This window comes from Camelus bactrianus, chromosome X (assembly GCF_048773025.1).
Source record: "Camelus bactrianus isolate YW-2024 breed Bactrian camel chromosome X, ASM4877302v1, whole genome shotgun sequence".
Lineage (NCBI taxonomy): Eukaryota > Metazoa > Chordata > Mammalia > Artiodactyla > Camelidae > Camelus > Camelus bactrianus.
The window spans coordinates 26,890,328-26,915,042 of record NC_133575.1 but is presented as its reverse complement, the minus strand read 5'-3'; the positions used below and the strand labels follow the sequence as shown (position 1 = coordinate 26,915,042).

General features: G+C 35.5%; 2 protein-coding genes across 2 annotated transcripts; both read right to left on the bottom strand.

The window, feature by feature from the left end:
- Positions 1-2,224: 2,224 nt before the first annotated feature.
- LOC105081339 (E3 ubiquitin-protein ligase RLIM-like) lies at positions 2,225-5,582 on the bottom strand. The gene is made up of 2 exons (XM_010970494.1): positions 5,339-5,582; positions 2,225-3,861 (listed from the first exon to the last, which is right to left on the bottom strand). Exons 1-2 carry the CDS (start codon positions 5,580-5,582, stop codon positions 2,225-2,227), a joined length of 1,881 nt encoding a protein of 626 aa, XP_010968796.1.
- A 6,448-nt stretch (positions 5,583-12,030) lies between these two features.
- Positions 12,031-12,621, bottom strand: LOC105081012 (serine/arginine-rich splicing factor 2-like). Its single transcript, XM_045507452.1, has one exon. The coding sequence runs from the start codon at positions 12,619-12,621 to the stop codon at positions 12,031-12,033; it is 591 nt and encodes a 196-aa protein (XP_045363408.1).
- Between the last annotated feature and the right edge of the window lie 12,094 nt (positions 12,622-24,715).

Sequence of the window (24,715 nt, the reverse complement as noted above, 5' to 3'; positions counted from 1 at the left end):
GATCTTTCAGAGATTTCCTTTGGTTTTCTCTTCTTATTTCTGGTATATAATGTTGTACTTATAAAGGGAGAGCAGGAAGAGAGGAGGACGAACCATCTTATCTGTATTAGGAGTCCTCTCTGTGCCTTTTAATTGCTCACCTGATTAGGTCAGGCCTATTCTGGATAATCTCCCAGTCAACTGTGCCATATATCATAATCTAATAATGGAAATGATATTCTATCACAGTCAGAGGTCTCATACTCAAGGGGAGGGTCTAATACAAGGATCATTGGGCATCATCTTAGAATTCTGTCTACCACAGAACTTGTATGTGAATGTACTGAAGCATTAATTAAGCAATAATCTTTCTTTGGAAGGCTGGAACCTCTTAGGATAGTATGAAAGCCAAGTACTATTATAATTATTTTACTCTAAATGAAGTATATCTGGTTTCAGAAATATTTCATAAAAATCAGAATATTCAAAAAATTTCAGAATTTAATGTAAATTTCTGAGTTTTGATCTAAGGCTTCATTTCTGGCCATGCAAATAACTTCTGTGTGAAAAATATGCTAGCTTAAAGATGTATTAAAAAACTTCACTCCCACTCCCGTTTATATTTTATAGTTATGTGCAAATACTGTGGCTGCCAGCAGTTCACATTGAAAAAAAAGGTCAGTGATGTTTCTGACTTTAAATTTTTAGAGCAGATTTATACTTAACATGGTCTACATTTGTATAGGTTTCACACTGTACAAAATTTATGATTATTGCTTTAGGTGTACTCTCACCTAAACCAGGATTGAAATTTTTAAGCCAAATTTGCTAGACTGGCCAATATACCCAAAAAAAAAATAGTTTTCAGATTGAATTAGGAGAAAAATTCTTTAATATGTTTAGACTCGAAGGAAGAATGACCTAAATTTTGATTTTAAATAATCATGGTTTTGGGTAGTAGTTTTACTGAAGACAGAACTGAACTATGTAGGCATGTTTTTGAACTCAGGTTTTACCTTTAAGGCTCTCATATTGCAACTTGGGAGGCTTTAAGCAGCATTTTGTTACTTTGGATCATTCACACAAAGATTCAAAGTCATACATATTAAGAAATAATCTTAAAAAAATTATATGAATAAACTAATATGTAAAAAGAAATTGGAACTTGAGTATACTTAAGAAGCAAGAATTAAAGAAATACTTATAATTGCCCTTTTTCCTTAATTGTTTACAACCACAGCAAACCAAAATGTGACATGTTTAAGAGAAAAGTAATTAAGTTCTAAGGGTTTGTCATCTTATCACTTGTGAAGATGAAGTGTACTTGTTCTATGATACAAGATCTGAGTAGAAAGGAAAATAGAGTTGTAAAGAGCTGAGTCATAGAGTGGAATGTAGAGCAAGGGGAAGAGGCAAGAAAGCATACACAGACTGGGCTTGAAGAGAGTTAGAAATGCTGGTTGTGGTAGATGGTCTCTGTTTGCTTTTCTGATCTATTCCCCATCCTTCTCTACCCTGATTCCAGGAGGCTGACCTTTATCAGCTTTATCAACCAGTCCCTCTGTGTCTTCAAGTTGGGTTTGGCTAATGTGAACTATTCACAAGAAATGACAACTCAGGAGGAAAAAAAGTTAATGGTATTTATTTCCATGACCACCCCTCACCCCTTACAAACTTTTAAGTTGGCAGTGGCTGCCATTGTCTAAGGTTACAGCTCTTGTTGGATGGCCTTCTACTACCACTATAAGACATTCTGGCTTGCAGAAACTACTATCTCTCTATGCCCCTACAAGCCTAGTGGCTATAACACTGGCTTCTCATAGTTGCTAGCCTCGAGATACTTCATCATTTCTTGGTTTCCCTTCATCCTTTACACACTTTAGTTAGTCTGTTTATTAAGAGACCAACATTAAGACATTTCTCTCATAGAAACAGGAACATTCCATCCCAGTGTACATGCTAAGTTTCTACTGAAATACAGTGAACTGCTATGGTGTGAAATTCACTATTATTGTCAAATGGGATAATATTGTTTGGCTTTTTAATATTTCCTTTTATTCTAGAACAGAAATTGGGTAAAGTCCAATAATTCCTTCAGGAATCAATTATTCAGTTCAGATTGTTACATACAGATTCAGATTTAGATTAGACTCAGGTTGTTGTATTTAAGCATAACTCCAAAAATGGAATGAGGACTATTGTTTGTCCATCACTATAACACTGTACGTAGCTGAGAATCCAGATCTTAGTTAGAATTTTCTCTCTCACTGGAATCCACTACTTGCCCACGACAAATAGGACAGGTAGAGTTCTGAGACAGCCAGCGATCAATGCAGTGAACATGATATTCATGGGAGCAAGGTAGGATGCGAAGCTTGTTGCCTTCTGTGTACTCCATAATGCAAATGCTACAGGCTTTTAATGCATCATTTTCACTGAAAGATGTTACAGCCAAGTTGTCGATCTGTGCGTTGCTGAGTCCTGTAGGTTGGTATAGATCATCATCATTTAAGAAGAAAATCTGGTCCAGATTAAGGGAGGGCCAAGAGTCACTTTCATCAAATATTACTGGGGTCATTTGTCTACTCTCTCGCCTGGCCACTGTTGATAAGCCAGATGATAAGCTTCTTTCTTCGTTGCCTTCAAATATCAGTGAGTTAATTTCTGGATTTGCATCATTTGAGCTGGGATCAGAAATAGGACTAGAACCAGAACTAGACATATAATTGGAGCTTGAACTAGAAATCAGTGTTGAACTTGAATGGGAATCATAGCTAGGATTTGAATTGGAATCAGATCTACTATTACTACCATTAGAACCATCTCTTCCATTTGGTGACTCTGCCCTTTCCGTGTTTTCACTTGGAGGTGAGATGTTAGGCTCTAAATTACTGTCACTCTCCATGAGGTTACTTGAGTCACTAAATCCTGTCATTGGCTGTCTTGACGTGCTCTGAATTGGAACAAATGTTGTATCATTTAAAGTAGTATTTAAAATTCTATGAATGGGATTACTGATGGTATTAACATAAGCTCTCACATGTGCCTGCTCGGAATGTGAAAACATACGCCTCAGTCCTCCTTGTTCACTTTCTAAAGTGACGGTGTTGTTTGGTGTCTCAGATGTTCTACTAGCTATGCTGCCTCTCTGAGAATATACTCCAGGATAAACTTGCCCTACTTCAAGGTTGAAGGGTATGGTTGGATTTATTTCTCTAAATCCCCAAGACTCACTATTGCTGCTTGTGTCTGGAGAACATTCTCCATGAATGGCATTCCTTGTTTTAGAAGTATCAATAAGATCCCTATTTTGCAATTCAAGTCCAGTTATTTGCTGTCGCAATGTTTCATGGTACTCAGCTCTAGAAAATCTCTCAGTCTCATTTACCAGAGGCTGCTCAGAAGTCAGAGATGAAATATCATGATGAAATCTTTGTAAAATTTCCCTCGGTGAATTTGGAGGTGTCCTACTTTCAATTCTTGCTCTAGTTCTCCGATGGTCTGGGGTCCAACTTCTTGCTCTTCTCTGACTTCTGGTAGGTGGGACTTCCATTAATGCTTCACTTGTACTTTGTTCTGATCTAGATGGTCTTGTAAATAATGATTCAGATTGTGGGTTTTCTCCTTGCCTTTGGCTGTTTTCCATATTTTCTCCTCTAGATGCTACATATTCATTCTCTGGATTTTGGCTCCCATTGTTAAGGTTAAAATTTACTTCTAGATTGAATCTGAAATCATCACTATTTGGATTAATCTGGCCCATTTCTCTCCAAGATTGATTTTCTCTTTGTTCGCTTGTCACATCTTCAGTTTCGTCATAACAGTTAAGCAAGTATATTAGGGAGTCATCACTAGACATATCATCTGAAGAGTCTTCTATACCTGTTAACAACAATAACAACAAAACAAGGGGGGCATAAAGAAACTATCAAAATTAGAACCATCATAAAATAGCACTCTGAAACTTTGTTTCAGAAGCAAACAAAAAATGAGAACTTAAATACTCAGATGTTTTAAATCAATTTGACATTTATAGTGTTAGTATTTTATAAACTACACTGTTTAGATTTATAAATAAAGGCAGGAAAGTTTCAATTCCATCTGAAAAGAATGAGCTAATCCTAGATAAACTTAGAACAAATTTTAAAAGAGAATCTGGAGGAATTTAATATTTCATCATATACACAGCCCTGTGTACCACATGGCAGGAATGTCAAGGGACAATACTTTTTCAGTCCACCATCAAAACACTAATACAATTAAACAAAGTAAACACTAGTTAAGGTACAGTGCTAGTATTTTAGTTCAATTTACGTTATTGTCTAATTCTCATTAGTCTCCAACATTACTACTTCTAGGCCTTTGACTTAAGTGCTTTTGATTATTATGTAATCAAAAAATAAATATAAATATGCATACTTTTTTAATGTAAGATTATTGCCCAAATATAAACAAGTTAAAAAATTTTTTTTTATTTTGGTACAATCAGTTACAATGTGTCAGTTTCTGGCATACAGCACAATGTCCCAGTCATGCATATACATACATATATTTGTTTTCACATTCTTAAACAAGTTTTATAGGTTTAAAAGTATTTGAACTTTGAATACTACTTAATGTTACCAAGATTCTGAATTGACATTGAATTGAAGGTCAGATTAAATGAATAGAATGAACCTAGCATGGTACACAGAAGACCATATTCAAGAACCAAAGTATTATAGTATTCTCTTCATTAGATAGTAAAATTCTCTACTTCACACTGGGAGAGAAGGTATCAGACCTGAGGTTAGAGCAGGGTTTCTCAGACTTAGCACTGGTGACATTTTGGTGCTGGACAATTCTTTGTTTTGGGGAGCTATCCTTGCATTGTAGGATATTTGGCAACATCCTTGGCCTCTGCCCACTAGATGCTAGTAACAGCCATGCCTCACCTGTGACCAAACTTATTTCTAGATACTGTTAAATGTCCCCTGGGGTGGGGGAGGGCAAAATTTCCCCCAGTTGAGAACCACTTGATTAGAATATGAAATATTTCTTTTTGCTTTTTTACACATCTATTTGGAAGATAATTCAGGAAGAAGGAGGGACTTTTAATTGAAGTGGAAAAACCAAGAAAAATACCAATAGACTATTTTGCACTGTTTCCCAATTAAAGACCCAAGTGTGAATCAGGGAAAAAACAAACCTTGACATTCTCACCAAAAATCAAGTAAATGCCAGTTCTTTTTTTTTTTTTTTTCAATCAGACGTTACTTACAAAATTAATTTATGCCGCTTGTGTATAATCTTTGGCCCGTCCTTTCTATTACAAAATTCCTTATTCAACCCATTGTATTCCCCCTGAAACAAAATATACCTGTGTTTTCATCTGACTTTTGTGGTGGATTTTCTTTAATTAGTTGAAGTCTTCTCAGCAACTCTTCTTCTGTACTTTCACCTGGGATGCCTAGCAAATTGTTATCCCTCATAAGTTTGTAATCTTCTTCACTCAGATTATTTACGAATCGGTAGAAATCTTCTTCCCGAACTAATTGGTCCATCTGACTTCTGAACTGGGCTGAAGCTCCGTCTCCTTCATCGTTGGAATCATAGTTCTGCATCTTGATGAAAAGTGGAAAATTATCTGAATTTCACGACACACTGTTGAACCGTATTTCCGTTTCTTCACTTTTTACTTCCGTTGGAGTGTCCGCATATGCATCCGACTGAGTCGTATCCCCAGCCGCATATGTTCCTCCCGCTTCTCTTTCCCTTACCTCAGTACCACAGCTTCTGGTGAGACAGTGGTTGGAACCTGCCTCAATCCTGTGCTTTCTAGGCATTTCCTAGGCATCCATTATCTTTCCCTTTGTTACTAAGTAGAGGCTGGATTCAGGTTAGGTGTCACGTCATTCAAAGCCAGCCGATATTTGTGAGGGTTTATAATGTACAGAACACCATCCTTAAACTCGCTTCCGCGACATGAGCCCATTCTCAGGCTTTCAGGAGGCTTATTCAGGCTAGGGACCTCTGTCTTTTCTCCTCATGAATTCCTCAAATCATAAACTCTCACTAAGAAAATCCACAATTTTTGATAATTTACCAGGGCCCTAGTTGAATCTCTTTAGTGTGTCTTCTCCCTTTTAACTTTTAATGGCTTCATCTACATTATATGATCCCTCAATCTTCTGTTTAAAACAAACAAACAAACAAACAAGCAAACAAATAGAAAACACCAAAACTTTGGCAAGTTTTTCTGCTTATCCAGGGAATTCCTTCTCCACGATAGCACCTGGTTTCATTCTTGTCCTCTTTTCTCATAAATGTTATAAATATTACTTAAACAAAACTAGCCAGGACATCATAGGCACTTTTTAAACAGATTCATAATAGTTATTTTGCCTACTGTAATGAGTACAGCCAGGATGTTTGCTGAAAATAAAATAACACTCATTTGCAATTCTATCTGAAGGAGACCTCTAGTTTCTGGACTCATATTACCAGCCCTACTTAACACTTGTTTGGGAGGTCTACATTCAAATTATTCATGTAAAGACAACATTTGGCTACTGAATTTGAGACTTTATTCAATTTGACTTATTTAGTAATTAATCCACCCAACATAAACTGTCAGTTATTATCCTAGCAACTACAGATATGTCAGTTATTGAAATAGTTTGTACTCCCAAGTAATTCACACTCTGGGTGAGGGAAACACCACATAGAAACTTTCAAAATACAGTATATTATATGTTATAATAGGTTTATATATGTAGTATTACATAAGTACACAGAACTGTGTGACGATTATTTGATGGGTGTTGGGAAATGTTTCACAGAGATACTGTATTTAAATCTGAATCTTTAAATATAATTACGAGTTTCAATAGATAGGAAGTGGCAGATATGTGTTGTTAAAGAGAGGCTGTCAGACGGAATAAATAGACTTGAAAGACCTTGGCTTGTTTGGGCAACTGTGGCCACAGTTTGGGGGTTGGCTTGGAAATGTTGTGAAATTAATCCCAGTAAGAATAATTGGCACAAACTATAAATTGAGGTGTTTTTTTTTTTAATGTGAGAAATAGGGCACTGATTAAGATGTTTTGCTATTTTTTGAGAACAAGCAGTAGATTTTGTTTTTGCCTGCTTAGTGTCCACTTAACAACTTATGCTAATGGCATCCTGATTTTCATGGGGGAAAACCCATTCTCCAATCTTAGTCCAGTTGGTTTAAGTTTAGCTGAATTCACTGCCATGCCTAAAGGAATGGACACATGATGCAGCCACGTCCAATTGGCATATCTCATATTGGTTATGGTAATTGGCTTAAGCATGGGCATGTAACCAAAAGTACATTTAAAAGTTACGTCTGAGATGTTAGCTAGAACTACTGAAAATGAGAAATCACTTTCCACTTTGGTTGCTAAGCTGGTAGGATATAAACCTAAAGATGCGTGTGGCTATGTTATGTACCTGAGAATGAGGAAAACTGACATAAAGAGAAGAAAACAAAGACAGAGAGAGAAAGAGCAAGATAACAAGAAAAATTTTGAGAAATACCTGAAACTAGATGTGCCTTAGGATTTTTAGATCTGTAAACCTATGTATTTCATTTTTATATATAAGTTTGTGAAAGATTTCTGCCACTTATGTTTGGAAAGATTCTAATAGCTGTTAACAGGAGAGTGATATGATTGGTGATCTAATCAGATGTCAAAAACTAATTTGACACAGGGGAAAAGGTCAGGGGATGAGTGACATAGGTGAGGGAGATAAAGTGGTACAAACTTCTAGTTACAAAATAAATGAGTCAAGGGGATGAAATGTACAATATGGGGAATATAGTCAGTAATAATGTATTATCTTTGTATGATGACAGATGTATTATGATCATTTTTTTTTTTTTTTTTTTGGTGATCATCTTGTAGGGTATAGAAATATCTAATCACTGTGTTGTGCACCAGAAACTAACATAGTCTTATAGGTCAAGTATACTTCAACAAACAAACAAACTCATAGAAAAAGAAATCAGATTTGTGGTTATCAGAAGTGGGTAGAGGGAATTGGATGAAGGTAGTCAAAAGGTACAAACTTCTAGTTACAAGATAAATAAGTATAGGGATTTAGTAAAGTACAACATGATTAATATAATTAAGACTGCTGTATGTTGTATATGAAAGTTATTAAGAGAGTAAATTCTAAGAGTTCTCATCACAAGGAAAAGATAGTTTTTTCCTTTTATTTTATATCTATTTGAGATGATAGATGTTCACCAAACTTACTGTGGTAATCATTTCATTATGCATGTAAGTGTAGGCAAGCAAAACCTGCCAACCCAAAATGTTTCTTTGACATGCAGATTATTTTGAGCTGAAGAAAATCTAGGCCCAAATGTCTCAGGAAGAAACTTTGACCTTGCTCCTAAGTGCCTAAAAACATTTTAGATAGAGGGCCTATTCCCCAGTAGAGCTATCACCAGAGATACCTGCAAAGAATGTGGACTAGTTGTGGCAGGGGAAACTCAGCAGGGCCTAGAGATCAGAGACCACTCTGTGTCTTATTGTCTTTACATTGCCCATTTACCAAACATTTGTTTTTCCATCTTCATATAAATTGCCTTGTTCCCCTTTGAAGTCTCAAACCACTACCCCCAACATCCTCTTTGGTCATTAGCTAAAGATGGTATTTGAGGTGAGCTTTTCAGCCATTTCAGTTACTCAGTTTTCCTGGATTGCTCCCATATGTACATGTTATTAAATTTTGTTTGATTTTCTCCTATTAATATGTCTCATGTGAATTTAATTCTTAGACCAGCCAGAAAGACCTAGAAGGGTAGAGGAAAATTTCTGCTGCCCAACATAAGTTAAATCATTATTCTGTATACCTTAAACTTTGACAGTGCTACATGTCAATTGTATCTCCATAAAACTGGAAGAAAAAACAAATAATTTATAACAAAGTTCCAATGTAAAACTTACCTGCTTTTGTCCATTCTTTGAAGGTAACGTGTTTATACAGTTTGTGTTTGATTGAGTTTAGTTTTTATGAAAAAATAAGAAAGCAGACTTCTTCTGTCATGTATTTGTTTAATAAGTATTTATTTGATGTTGAAATTATGTGTAGTTTAGTTGAAAGAAATGAGCAGTCATTTTCATTTGATATGAATAAAATGAGGTTATGGCATATAATTAATATTGTGGATAAATTTCCTACTCTTTTGTACCATGAGGTCCTTTCAAAATGTCCCTATTTTTGTGTGTGTTTCATATATTATACAATGTATTCTGATACCTTCGCCCAATAATATTCTTAAATGAATATTCTCAAGTGAATGGAAAGTGTCCTGAAATCAAGTACCACTGAACATTTGGTTTATATTAAGAAACAGAATGGTACTGGTGGGAACTAAAATGTCTTTCACTGATACCTTAATAAAGAATAACATAATATTATGTGACCAATTAGTTCCCTGGTGGGATTTTTAGGATACCTATGTTTAGCAAAGTTTTAATCAGTGTGAGTAGTTGTGTGCTTATATGTGTGTGCACATATATATGTGTGATGTGTTTTAGAAGTTTAAACAGATGTTTGGTTAGGTTAATAACCATTTGCTTAAGTGTAGTTTCTGGATACTAGTAATAGGTCTGTTTCACTTAAGGTTTGAAAGTTCCTCTGCAGTTTGAATGTACTTCTCAAACTTTGAATTCCTACAACATCATAGTTATTGTATACTTTAAAGTCTTGTTCTTAATATTTGTTCCTAAATATCACAGTTGATGTTGCCAAACATCATTTCAATTCAGTGTACTTAAAGGCAATTCAATATCCAGGAAAGAGGATTGGGATGAGAATTTAGAGACCTAGGTTGAAGTCCAATCATTAATACATTATTTGCCTAATCATTTAATCTCTCTAGACTCCACTTTCTTAAACTCTCATATGTGAAAGTTTAATCTATTTTTCAAAGTTTGATTTTGTCAGTTTCTCAGGTAAAGAGAATTGGGCAATAGGAAATAAAAGTAAGTCAGAAAGAGAAAGGCAAATACTGTATTATCTCTCTTATATGTGGAATATTAAAAAAAAACAAACCTAAAAAACTGAAAAAGCAAGCTCATTGAAAAAGAGAATAGACTTGTGGTTACCAAAGGCAGAAGCAGGGGAGTGGGGAGTGGGGGAGGGGGAATTAGAGAAAAGTGGTCAAAGGTACAAACTTCCAGTTATAAGATAATAAGTACTAGGGCTATAACGTACAACATGACTATAACTACCGCTGCTGTATTATATATAGGGAAGTTGTTAAGAGTAAATCCTAAGTATTCTCATCACAAGGAGAAATTTTTTCCTTTCTTTTCTTCTTTTTGTTGTATCTATATAAGATGAATGTTAGCTGAAACTACTGTAGTGATCATTTCACAATATATGTACATCAAACCATCATTCTGCATGCCTTAAGCTTACACAGCGATGTGTCAATTGTTTTGAATAAAAAACTGGAAAAAAAGAAGAAAATAATGTCTGAACCAGAGTGTTGTATTGGCAACCATGAAGTAAAGGGGAAATGTTGAGTGGGGCTAGAGTTAGTACCAGCAATGCTGAGCTAAAAGAGAAGCAAGGGAATCAGAGCAGATCCAAATTCCAAAGCCAAGCTAGGAATAACTGTCTTCCACAAGATTAATTCAAAGCCAGTAAGTTAAAATGGAGTATTGGGCCATAGAAGACAATTCAGGAAGATTCAGAGCAGAGCCCAGGTAAAGTCATACCCAGCTTGGGGATCAAAGCCATAATATAATTGCAGATGTGTGTGACTTTGATTTTAGCTTACTACATTAAAATATTTATACCTTGGATCTCTGAAGGTTGGTACTCAGTTGTTTTAAAATTTTTGTGTATAAGACATTTAAGATGGATGACTTCCAATATCTTTTTGTTTCACAATTTTATAAATGAGAATATAATCACAACAAATTTTAATTTTTAAAACAGGAAAAATATTTAAATTTCAGGAGGTAGTTATAGTACAGTATATGAATAAACAAAAAGATACAAAATGTTATTAACACTTAGAAAGTTACAAATCATTTCCTTCTTAACATTTTTCACATTTAAATTCATAAATGAAGACAATCAGATTTACCACTTTAGGAGAGAAAGGAAAAAATAAAGGTGTATTTACTTTTAAATATACCTGCTAGATGTTTTCGCTGTATGCTCTGTTTTTTATATATATATATACATACACACACACACAAGGCCTGGGTGACTGAACGTGAAATTGTCAGGCTTTTTAATAAACTGGGTAACCATTTATTTCTGCACAGCACAGTGTCTTTATATAGGAGCAATCAGGAGAAAATATGAAATAGCCAAGCATTCTGCACTACAAAACACCACCTTAACCGCTAACCAGCATTACTCAACTGCTAAACACCTGTGTCTAGTGCACAAAAATACATAAGAGATTATAACTATGTTTGATAAATAATCCTTCAAAACAATAATTTTTTTTCATTGTAAATGTTTTTATACCAATGCAGGTCCAGATTACCATTTAAATCCAAAAGTAAATTAACAGTAACTTTAAGTGGCTCTTTATTTTTAAAAGAATGATGGCAATGTTGCGTCAATCACGGCAGTTTCTGACTACTCAACAGGAAAAGGCTGCACATTTTTTTTTTTTTTAAAGTCAGGAGGCCACAAATTAGATTAACAGTCTGTTTACTTTCAAATAAAAAGCAGTATACAAAGAGAAGTGAAATTTTACCTCAAATATTCAAACCAATAACTTGAAGTTGTTCACCTCACTAACTTAAAAGATAATTGAGTAACAGCAACAAAATACCATTTAAAATGTTAACCCCTGAAGGCAAAACTTAAAACAAGCAAAAAGTTACACAACATGTTAAAGAATAACCTTTTCAACAGGTAGTGGCTTATTTCAAGGACTCTGGTCAACCAAGAATGTTGCTCTCCCCCCGCCCCCCCAGTCCTCAAGTTGCTTGCTAATGACTTATCCTAATAGGGCATGGCTCCTTCCTCTTCAGGAAACTTGTATGGATTCTTCTCTTGCGATCAGGAGTTGGACTGTCTTTCTAGTGGTGGGCTTCTGGACTTAGACCTGGGGGTGGTCACTGAGGAAGATCCGGACCCCGATGAGGACTTGGACTTGGAACTTCTAGTAGATCTGGATGTAGAGGTTGATGGAGATCGGTCATGAGAGCGAAACGGAGACTTTGAGTGGCTGAGGCGAGATTGGCCATGAGATCGAGATTGGCTCCTGGTATCGGAACGAGAGCGGTGACGAAGCCTTGGGCTGCAGCTCTGGTGTTCGAGCCTGTAGGGAGGAGTTACCCGGCTAAGGCCGTGGTGGAGATCTGGGGGGCGACGGTAGTGTGCCATCTGCACTCGCAGCTTACGGCCATCCAGCACCATCCCATCTAGGGCATCCATGGCCTCTTCGGCGTGGCGCTTGTTGAAAAAGCGGACGAAGGCAAAGCCACGGGACTCTTTAGTGAAGCGATCCCGCGGGATGTACACATCACCGATGGGCCCATACTTCTCGAAGATGCGCCTCAGGATGTTGGGCGAGATGCGATCGGTCAGGTTGTCCACCTTGAGGGAGATCATGGCATCCACGTTGGGAGGAGGGCGACTGTAACTCATGGCGTTTGAGAGCTCAGCCTGTGCCCTGCAAACTGAATTCTGGGAAAGCTGCAGTCTGGGAAGGCTGTGAGAGTGATCCACGCGCTATAACGGTTGCTTCGGGTTTGTTCTGGCCGAAGCTCCTCCGCTTTGTCAGTTGTCCTCCGCGTGTGACTGCTTAGAGACACCAGAAAGTTCAATTCGCCCGGACTATTTTCAGAGCTGAAACTGCCTGAGGAACAACTATGTATCAGTTTTTCTTTCTTTTGTTTTCAAAGTGAAAGTTCGTGACTATAACATCATTTTGTGACTTTTCCACTGTATATCTAAACACCCAGTTTTAATTATGGACAAAAGTTTATACACAGATATAATTATGTGATGAAGTACGTGGTTAACAAGGCATCTTTTCTCATGAATCGTTTTTATTGGACTCTAATAAATAAGCTTGACAGTGATAGGGAGTAGAAAATAGTCCTTTATTAAGTATTTCTCACCTTCAGTGATAATTGTGTGCTCTTTGCAAGGGTCTGGGAGAGGGAAACTTTCCCCCCTACCCCTCTTTGAGTTCTTATGGCTAGACTAATAAAATTGACACAAACCAGATTTAACGAGAAAAAGAAACACATTTTAATTCTTGTGCACAGAGGTCTCATAGAAATGGCACCTAAGAAGTAGCCAAAGCAGGCAGCTTTTATACTTTTTATATAATAAATTCATGAGAAATTGACTAGACGAAGAAACTTAGGCTTTGGGTGTTCAATTGGTGAAGACCCTTAGAGTTTGGACTTTGGGTAGTCAATTAAAGTAATAAGGTTTGTTTATAAGACTTCTTGGTCAGAATTCCCAATCTGTGGTGATGAAAGTATCCTTCTACCTCCAGATGCAGGGAGGGCACCTTTCATATGAGAGATTTTTCTCTTCCTTTCAGGGAGACGGGGTTGGGGGGTGGAGTGTCAAAGTGTCTCTCGTATATCAGCCATTTCTTAAGTAACTTAAATTCAAAATAATATGCCATGGAGGCACATTTTGGGGTGGCCTGTCCTGGGTTCCAGCAAAAATGACAACATCTGCACATTATTAATTCATATATATGTGCTCTGGTTATCCACTGTTGCATAACAGCCTACATGAAAATTTAGTGGCTGAAAACATTTAATCATTTATCATCATTTTATCTCACAATTCTAAGGCACTAGGATCTAGACAGGGGACAATAGGGCTTATTTCTTCATTATATCAGCTGAATTGGCCAGGGCAACTGAGGTGGCTTGTTTGGAACTACTGGCTGTTGGCTGGTTCCCATTCCCTATTCTCGCCATCCCCCGTCACCTTTTTCAGAACTGTTCCACATAGCTAGCCTGGCAGATTTCTAGTCTAGTAGTTAATTTCTTACATTGTGGCTCACGTTTATAAGAGACAGTAGTAGAAGCACCAGTCCTCTTAAAGTCTAGGCCCATGCCAGGGTATAGTATCAGTTCTGCATCACTTCTGTGATATTCCATTGGTCAGAGCAACCATAGGCCAGACCAGGTTCACAGAGAAGGAAAAAAGAATCTCTCAATGAAAGAAGTGTGAAGGATTTGTAGCTGTCTTTAATCTACCATAGTCCTCTGGACAGATGATATTTACATTCGTCTCACATGAACAAGTACATTTATCTCCTTCCAAGACCATTAAACTCTTATTTCTTTATAGTAATGTATGAACATCTAGGACTTTGTCATCTTAATTAGGTCTAGGTATAGAAGAGACTCTTCAGGTGCATTTCCTTGAGTTTTATTCCTCTTAATCAGAAGACCTGTGAAATAAAAAGACTGGCTATCTGCCTTTCTTGCATCTTACATACAATATTGAGATAGGTATAGGATGGCCTTAATTGACAATTCTATTCAAGAAAAGGAACAGTCTTCAGTAATTCTAAAATTCAGTTGGGCACATGCTTCCAGTTCCTTGGTTAGAGCCCATTCCCATTGTCTGGGTCACCAATTGGACCTCTGGTATATTATTTCAGCCTTCTGAGTCACCCTATCTTCCTTAAAGTAAATGGTCCGTGTTTGTCGGTGAGTAGCTTTCTTAACGTGTTTCTGGTGTGCACAGGTTGAGGGTATCAAGAATTCTCATTCTGAATTGTGTCTGTCCCTTTTAGTCTAAGCTCATTGTGCTTCTAATAGCACAGATTCATTCTCTCTCTCTCTCTCTGTTAAGTTGCTTATGATTTTATTGGGTGTTCACTCCATTAAGCAAAATCCACACCCACATTTCATTCCAAGACAAGTCCTTATCTACCTTGGGCCACCTATGAGGCTGATGTGGGTTGCCTAGCAAAAGACAGTTGATGAGGAGTGCTCTGACATCTTTCTGAGATCTTAAAAAAGGATCTATAGCTACAGTTTTTACTTCTTTACCCTGAGAATGCATTTTACTGTCCATGTTTTGTTCTTTGCTCTGAGGCCATTGTTTACCTTTGAATTTTTTCTTAGCTGGGAAGTCTATCCTGGGCACTCTATGCTTTGTCTACATTCTTTTCTACAACTGAATAATTTCTTTTTTAGTTTATCTCTTTTCTCATATATTATCAGAGGCATTTAAAGAAGTTGATTAATTTTTTCAGTCTTTCTAGACATCTCTTTAGCCAAATTTATGGGTTTACTAGGTATACTTGCTGTTTTCCAAAACACTCCAGGAGATAGTTTTGCTAATTATTTTGAAATAGATAACTTAGGTGTCCAGTTCTCTACGTACTCCTTGACTTTCTTTGCATTCTTTCAAATTTAAAAGAATTTATGTCATGGCTTATTAAAGGACACATAATATCCATTTTTTTAATTGTTCAATTTCCTTTATCACTTTCTCAATAAAAAGGATTTTATCTCTTAATTACATGAGTTCTGTTAAGAGAAACCATTCCCAGGTAAAGGTGAATTGATGAATATTTTGTCCTAATTAACAAAAATAACAGTATACATGTTGGAAGTGTTAAAAGTTGTATGTACTTTCATCCTTTTAAAAGACTTTGTTTTTACATGAATTAGTTCCATCAGAACAAGACATATTTTTCATGAAAATTGGATTTTATTTATGTCAGAGAGAGAGAGTACTGAATCTGTTTTGGGGACTTAGATTCCTGGCCTGGCTCCACTATAAATAAGCTGCAGTACTTGACACAGCCAACTCCTGGTCTCAGATTTTAATCGCACTTAAATGAGGGAGTTAAACCAGTTGATTTTTGTGTTTTATCTCAACTGTAAAATATGAATTACCTAAAGTTGTTCAAATGTTCATTTTTAAAATTTTGACAAAAATTTAAACAAATTTGTTGAAACATACTACGTTTAAAATACTGAAAGTCCTTTTCAAAATGATAATTCACAGGCTGTGTTGGATTCAATTCTCTGGCAACAATTTACGCATTTAAAATGATCATCACTATATGATTTGGATCAAGTAAAGAATAATTTCAGAAACTTTAGAGATTTGTTATCTAAGGGACTTATACCTGATTTGAGAGTCAGGAAACACATATGCCTGTTTTACTGTCTCCTTTCACACTGATTTGGAGCAATAATTCTTAACACGTTTTAATACCTGTTGTAATAAACAGGATCACGTATTTCGTGAGGTGATTTGAGAATTTCTAAGTTTAGCATCAACTTCGTCCTTGCAACTGAAATACTTTGAAGTCTAATGGAAACTCCTCCCCATGGAGTTTAACTTCCTTGCTCAATATTCCTATTTCCTTATCATCCACAAATATTTGTAGACTTATTACTCTGTGTACAGACCTGTTCTAGATGCTATAAGTTTCTCAGTTTGGTTATCTACACATGAAAGGATTGAAATGAATTGGTTAAATTATTTGTTGTTCCTAATGTTGTCCCAATTCTCTTTTCATGAGAAACTAGATAAAAAACAAAGACTTAAGTCATAATTTAGTTCATAGTGTGATCAAAACTGCATGGAGCTGACACCTGCATTCATAGGCCTGCTTCAACTATCTGTAATTATGGGAGTGATATTTTACTCCTCTATATCTCTTGTGTCATATCAATAAAATATGAGAACTGAAGTGCTTTATATTTAATATTGCGTTTAGCTCCTAACATTTTTAATCCAGAAGTGAATTGAAGGTTACCCAAGGCTTTTTCTTCCAGTCAATACCCTATAATGTGAACAATGAAAAAAGAAAGAAGGTGGCTTTGCATTACAAAATTGATTTTTATTTCCAGATAAAAAGTTATTGACTCATTCTATTCAAACACTGTTCTCATACCTGATTTGAAAAAATAAATAAATAAAACCTACTGAGCAATAGAAAATATGGAACTTGTGATATTTCCTTTTCCTGGACTGAAAAGTAGTTTCTTAGAAGTTCTTTGTGCTCTTAGGTCAGCAGAACCAAATCAATTTATTACCTCTTTCAGCTAAGTACTAACACTTCATTGTTAGTGACTGTGATGATCACAACATCTTAAGTTTGACTGATGCCCTCATTGTAAATGGTAGTGTAAATATCCACCAAGAGTTCAGAAATGATGAAAAAAAACACTTTGTGCCACTTGGCCTCAAAAGAGCTTGAAGGCAGATAAAGTGGTGCAGTCAGGAAAAAATGGCAACAAGAAAGGGAAGAGAATGTAGAATGAGAGTTGAGGCACCCTATAAAAGCATTTGGATTCTTCCTTTTTTAAAATAATTTGATGTGAATGGAAAAAACCCAAGCCCATTATATTTGACTATCTTTTTCCATTTTCCTGATTACTTACAATGATTTAAGTTTGCATTAAAAAATTTTTAAAAATGTCCTTTTCAAACATCTCTCATTGAAATTATCTTATTTGTTCATTAAGTGTTTTATGCATTTCAAAAACAAACATAAATCACAGCCAGACATGGTCATTTGAAACTGACCCTAATACACTGTTAGAGAATTTAGTCTGGAAGATGACTGTAAATTCAATTCGTTTTCTTCAGCTCCTCATTTCCATTAAGAAACTTCCTAAGGGCTATGGGGCATGTTTCCCTAGAATCTATTTATTCTTTCCAAAAATTTCAATTTTTTTTTTATATTCTTAGAGAGTTTATTATTAGAAACAAGCTCTCCTATCGGGATGGAGAACAGCACATTATCTATAATGAAAGGACTAAGAACAGTAGCCCTTAGTATGTGTGGTTGATAATTCGCAAACTACATGGACTTTCCTTTTCCCAGTCACTCCCTAGAGGGATGAATAAGGGATTAAGCAATATTGGAGGATCTGGGAATCTACTTTCCCAGGGAAGCAATAGAACAATTTCAGTATTCAGAGAAAGTAAGACAAAGGAGGGAGAGAGATTGTTAAGGAATGGGGAAGAGGAGAAAAGAAGAATTGAGGGAATCTTAATTAATCCATTCTTTTTTTAATTGAATAATTTATTTTATATTATAAAAAAGATAATCAACTGCAAGTCTAAGTCCCTGGAAGGCAAGGGCACCTCTTAATCACAGTCTCTATAAATAATAATTCAAAGAAGGTAATGTGAATAAGAACTCCCTGAATATTTTTATAATAATAAATGATGGAGGCATGCTATTCACATTTTCCCGGAAGTTTTATATTCTAACTAAATTTTAAAACAAATATGAGTGATATAAAGATATTTTTCTAATTTTAAAAAATTATATTTTGGGCCTAATATGATGTTTGAGCTACCAGTTACTTTATATCTCTTGGATTATGAAATTTAATAACATACATGTCATTGAGCTCTAGAAGAGGACAGGCACTCTAGACCTTTATAACAGTATTTCTCAAACTTTAATGTGCTTAAAAATCACCCAGCAGACTTCTTCTTCTACTTATTAGGAAATCTTTTTTTTTTGTTTGTGATGAGAACTTAAAGATTTACTCTCTTAGCAACTTTCAAATATACAATAAGTATAATAAGAATAGTCACTATTCTGTATATTATATACCCATGACTTATTTATTTTTTAACTGGAAGTTTGTACCTTTTGACCCCTTCACACATTTCAGCCACCCCCACCCCTGTGCCTTTTTTTTTTTTTTGTTAAGATCCCATGTGTTAGTGAGATTATATAATATTTGTCTTTGACTTATTTCACCTAGGATAATGCCCTCAAGGCCCATCCATGTTGTCACAAATGGTAGGATTTCATTCTTTTTATGGCTGAATAATATTCCATTGTATATGTTATAGGGAAGCAAAATTTGCCACCCCAAAATGTGTCTCTTTGGTATGAGGATTAATTTAGGCTGATTATTTTTAAGAAAGAGAAGATCTAGGAAGTCTTTTTAACTTCCCCCTTGCTGCCTAACGAATTTAGATAAAGAGCTTTTCCCCAGAATATAACTGTTACTAGAGATATTTGTGAAGAACATAATGCTAGGTGTGCTGGGAGAAGAGTCAGCAAAGCCTAGAGATCAGAGTCTATTCTGTGTCCTATTGTCTCTGCCTGGCCCAGCAAATGTTCCATCTCCCTGTGAATTGCCTTCCTCTCATTTGAAGTCCCAAACCATTACCTTCAACATCTTCTTCTGTTTTTAGCTGAAGATGATATTTAAGGTGAGGGCATTGGCCATTTTAGCTGGTTTACTCAGTTTTCTTGGGTCTCTCCCAAGTATATACATTAGTAAACTTTTGTTTGAATTTCTCTTGTTAATCTGTCTCATGTCAATTTAATTTTTAGGCCACCCAGAAAGAACCAAGAGGGGAAGAGGAAAATTTCTTCCTCCTCAACAATATATGCCACTATTTCTTTATCCATTCATCCATTGAAGGACACTTAAGTTGTTTCCATATCTTGGCTATTGTAAATAATGTTTCAGTGTATGTAGGGGTACATTTATCTTTGCAACGTAGTGTTTGTGTTCTTCAGATAAATACCCAGAAGTGAAATTGCTGGATCATATGATAGTTCTATTAATTTTTTGAGGAATTTCCATATTGTTTTTCATAGTGGCTGTACCAGTTTATGTTCCACCAACATTTCCTGCACAGATTTTCCCTTTTCTCCACATTCTCATCTACACTTGTTATCTCTTGTCTTTTTGATGATGGCCATTGTAACAGGTGTGAGATGATTTCTCTTTGTGGTTTTGACTTGCATTTCCCTGATGATTAGTGATGTTGAGTATCTATTCATGTGCCTGTTGGCTATCCGTATGTGTTCTTTGGAAAAATGTCTGTTCAGTTCCTCTTCCCATTTTTAAATTGAACTGTTTGGTTTTTTGCCATTGAGTTGTGTCAGAGGACTTTTAAAAATACAGATTCTGATTCAGTAGGCTTTGAGTGCGGCTAGATACCTTATATTTCTAACATGCCCCAAAGTGAGATTGATAAGGCTATACCTACAAACATACTTTGAGTAATAAAAGGTTATTTCTTTGGGTTTGGAGTCAAGCAGGTCAGGATTTGAGTCAAGGCTTATTTATTTATAGACATTTCATTTTGACAAATGTAAGTTTTTAAGTTTTAGTTTCCTAATCTGTAAAACTGAAATAAAAATACTTCTCTAATGGCAATTTTGTGGCTACTAAATAAAATACTATTAAATATTATTAGCACTAAATGAAATACTTATAATATATGTGTATATTCTTATTGTGATGAGTATGTGGTAAGCTCTCTTTAAATGGTAGTTACTTTTATTTTTAGGTAAAATGTCTTCTTATATTTAATATAGATTTCTGTATACATCTTAGGCTGCTAGGTAGTATGAAGAGTTAGTTTTTTTTCCTCTGATAGGATTTCAGTATTTATAATATATTCATTTTTATTCTGTTATCTAAAGCAAAGAAGATAGACGTGTTAGAAAGGATAGAAATTCCTCTCAAAATAGATGAATGCCCTTGAAGCACTCAGCTCTCAGAAAATGGTCTACTTTCATCCTATCAAATGACATTAAGCTTGTCAGATCAAAACAAGTGCAGCGACATAGCAAAGATGAAAAAAATGCTGATGCCAAGAAGGTACAATTGGGCTGTTTTTTTCTTTTCTTTTTTTTCTTTAAAGAACAGCAGTACACAGATCTACAGATTCAATCGTGAATGAAATGAAACTATGTCATAATGCTCATTATTTCCTAAAACAATATGCCTTGACAGCCACAATGCTTTTTTTTTTTCTTTTTTCTTTCTAGTTGTGTTTCAAATCTTTTCAAATCTTATAGCTCCCTCCTGTGTTTATAGAGGTACTAGCGTTTTCTCATCAGCCTGTGTTGTAACTCCTCATCAGGTCCACAGACTACACCAGAGGGAACTTTATTGTAGGAATTACCAGTAATCAAGTTGAAATTAAAATATTTATAGTCACTGACAAGTGGCAGGAGAAAAGTGGGAAAGGAATTTTCCGAGGTAAAACTCTGGTATTTATTTAAAACAAAATGTGCATTCACTCATTTTTAGGGGGTAATTAGGTTTGTTTGTTTACTTATTTATTTATTAATGGAGGTGCTGGGGATTGAACCCAGGACCTCATTCATGCTAAGCTCTACCACTGAGCTATACCCTCCCCCAACTCATTTCCTTCTATATCTTTTCAAATATAGATTTTTCAGTTATAAAATTACTAGTTTTAAATAGTATGATTTTTATTAACCTATTTGGAAGCTATTGACATAGTCTGTGGTGTACATCCCTAAAATTAATTCACCATGCATTTCTTACATGGCTACATGCAGTTTATTAAGCAAAATACCACGAGAGGGTGGGAATTCAGAGTCCCAGTTTCTCTCTGTAAGGCTCTGAATCCTGGATGCCATGGAAAGAGGTATGCCATGGAAAGAGCACATTACCTTAGTTATGGCTTTGACTTTGCTTCTAACTACCATTATGCTCTCTGAGCACGGTGCTTATCTTCAGGCAGAGGATTCCAGTCATCCCATTTATACAATTTTGAGTTGTTATGAGCTCATCTGGATCATTGTTAAAAGTACAGATGTCCAGGCACTGAAAATTCTGATTAAGTAGATTTGAGGCAGCATCCAGGAACCTTTATTTTCAATGAGCATCCTCCTTGGTGATTTTTTTTTTATCATGCAAGCTATGGATATATAGAGACATACACTTTCTAAGTTTATTCTATGTAGAATAATCTGTGATTTTATTATTTTGGAAATAACTACAATTCAATGAGTATCAAATGAATTATAAGCACATGCTATTGGAATTTATTAAAGAAAAGACTAAGTCTGTCTTGAATGATCAGGGAAGTATATGAACTTTAAAACATAAATGTGATTTGAATATATAGAAAAAGAGGAGTATAGCAGGTAAGGGGTACAGAATGAGAAAGATATGGAATAATAAAAGTAAATACAAAGTAAGTTTGGCAATACCTCCTCTACTTCTTTAGACCATATGGATTATTTAATGGAATAGTACAAGATAAAGCTGAAAAGGTAGATTAATTTGTATCAAGAGGCCTGAATCTATGAATGAAATTTGGAATATATACATATATCTCCCAAGCTATCTTATTTTATTTTATCTTATCTATAACTGTAATCCATTAAAAGCTTTGACTAGCAAATATTTAAGGTACTATTTTATTTTGAATGAAGAACATATTAGAAATAGGAGAAATGAAGATAGAACAGGAATATCACTAAGAAATTTTTTGAGGGTTAAGGTGAGAAATGATTCACTAACATGTACATTGAAATTAGAGACCATGATTATAGTCAATGGAGAGGAGCCAAGTTTGGGGTTGGGGAGGAGTAGAGAAAACTGTGACCTAGGTAGAATATGTCCTTTCCATCTTAAAATTTCAGGAAGTAGCAATTCTATCTTACACACTTTTAAAGTATCTATCCCTTTCAAATATTAATAAATATTTGTAAGAATAGTGCCATCATATTTCTAACACCCTCTTACATTTCTTTCAGTATCACAGTGTTGATGATATTGTACAATCCTATCAACATCCTTTTATCAGTTTTGCATGGGCAGGGATTGTTTAGGAGAAGACCTCCTTTCAAGAAAAGACTGCTAAATAAGCCCCAAATGTACCATTTTGTCCTACCTTCTTGACTTAGTCAATATCTATATCTTAAGCAGTAAAAGTCTTTCATAGGTACTTTTATCCCTCCTCTGCAATCTTCCTCTGACTAGGAATTCTCCCTCTTGTGTCTGCTTTTTTCTGCAGAGCTTGGCCTATTACATCTTTTAGAAAGTGCTTGGGTGTAGAGACTACAGTCACTGCCAGCCCTTCTTATAATTCTTGGCTCTCATTATAGTCCTAAAAGGTTTCTGGCAGGTATGAATAGGAGGATCATTTATTAGCTGTTGTTAAGTAGTACCAGGCACAAGTCACCTTGATTGTGGCAATCTCAAAGCATCAGTAATAAAGGAATGCTAAAAGAATGAATGGTATATTCATTCTGGAATACTCTTTATTAAGGGTGATATTTATTGCTGTGCTTGTTTACAGGTGTTTGAGGATTTTGTAAAATATGTGGGATCCACTTACTAGTTTTGCTACTGAGTTTATGAGATGAATTTGAAGTCAAATTGTTCCTGGTATCTGTATTAATTTCCAAGGACTGCTGTAACAAAATATCACAATTTGGAGGCTTGAAACGATAGTAACTTTGTCTCACAAATCAGAAGGCCCCAAGTTCAAAATCAAGTTGTTGGCAGAGTTGGTTTCTTACGGAAGCTCTGAGAAACCATCTCTTGACACTCTCTTAGCTTCTGGTGTTGTCTGAAAGCTTTGGTATCCCTTGGTGTATGGCAGCAAAGTTTTGTGAATCTCACCCTATGTATTCATGTGGCCTTCTTTTCTGTCTCTGTCTTCTCTATGTCTGTGTCCAAATCTACCTTTATTTTTATCTAATAAAGACATCAGTCATTGAACTTAGTACCCACCCTAAATCCAGGATGATTTCATCTCCAGATCTTTAACTAATTTAATTACATCTACAAACACCCTATTTCCAAATAAGGTTACATTTTGAGTTTCTGGGTGGACATGAATTTTGGGGGGAATACTATTCAACCCACTGCAGTATCTATCTGTAAGTGTTATTATCAAAACTTCTTTTTTCCTTGATGAAAACTTGTATAGAATCTCACTATACAAAACTTGCAAATGTAGAGTTGAAATTAGTCTTGGAAACCCCAAATGCTGGGCCTTATCCTCACTTACCATAGCTGTTTCTGTGGTACCAATATGAAACTTAAAGACAACATAAAGATACATTTAGAAATAAATGGATAGTAATGATGTCTAAGAAGGTTGTTTATCACAAAAATGACCGAATCTACATTTTGGAATAAAAATTTACAATTGTAAGGGAGAAAAACTTGCTGTTCCAAAGTGTGTATTTTTGGCATGAGGATTATTTTTAATTGAAAACAATCAAGGCCCCAAAGACTCAGGAACCTTTGACCTTCCCTCTAACTGCCTAAAAGAAGTTAGAGGGCCTATTCCTGAAATAGAGCTATCACCAGAGATATCTGCAAAGATTATGTAGAATCTAAAAAAAACACAAAAACAAAAACAAATGAACAAATATAAGAAAACAGAAACAGACTCACAGATACAGAGAACAAACTAATGGTTGCCAAAGGGGAGGGGTATGGGGGAAAGGGCAAAATAGGTAAAAGGATTAAAAGGTACATATTGCCAGTTATAAAATAAATGAGTCACAGGGATGCAATGTACAGCATAGAAAATATAGTTAGTAATATTGTAATAACTTTGTATGGTATATAATCTATAAAAATACCAAATCACTAGGCTGTATACCTGAAACTAATCTAATATTTTAAGTCAACTATACTTCAATTAAAGAAAAAAAAGAACATGGGTAAGTTGTAGTGGGGGGAACCTTGGTAGGCCCTAGAGATCAGGGTCCATTCTGGATCCCATTGTCTCCGCATGGGCCAGCAAACAAGTGTTTACCAAACATTTGCTATTCCATCTCCATGAGAATTACATTCCTCCCCTTTGAAGTCTCATACCATTACCCCCAACATCCTTTTTTGTCTTTAGCTAAAGATGATATGTAAGGTGAGGATTTTTGCCATTGGCAAGTGATTCACTTTTCCTGCGTTTCTCCCATGTATACATGTTATTAAAATGTTGTTTGATTTCTTCCAGTTAACCTGTC

Bases quoted from the DNA above. Each gene is read 5' to 3' on its own strand.
- LOC105081339 (XM_010970494.1), bottom strand. From the start codon at position 5,582: ATGCAGAACTATGATTCCAACGATGAAGGAGACGGAGCTTCAGCCCAG. The intron at 3,862-5,338 runs GTATATTTTGTT...TGTTGTTAACAG, and splicing joins AAAGTCAGATGAAAACACAG to GTATAGAAGACTCTTCAGAT.
- LOC105081012 (XM_045507452.1), bottom strand. From the start codon at position 12,621: ATGAGTTACAGTCGCCCTCCTCCCAACGTGGATGCCATGATCTCCCTC.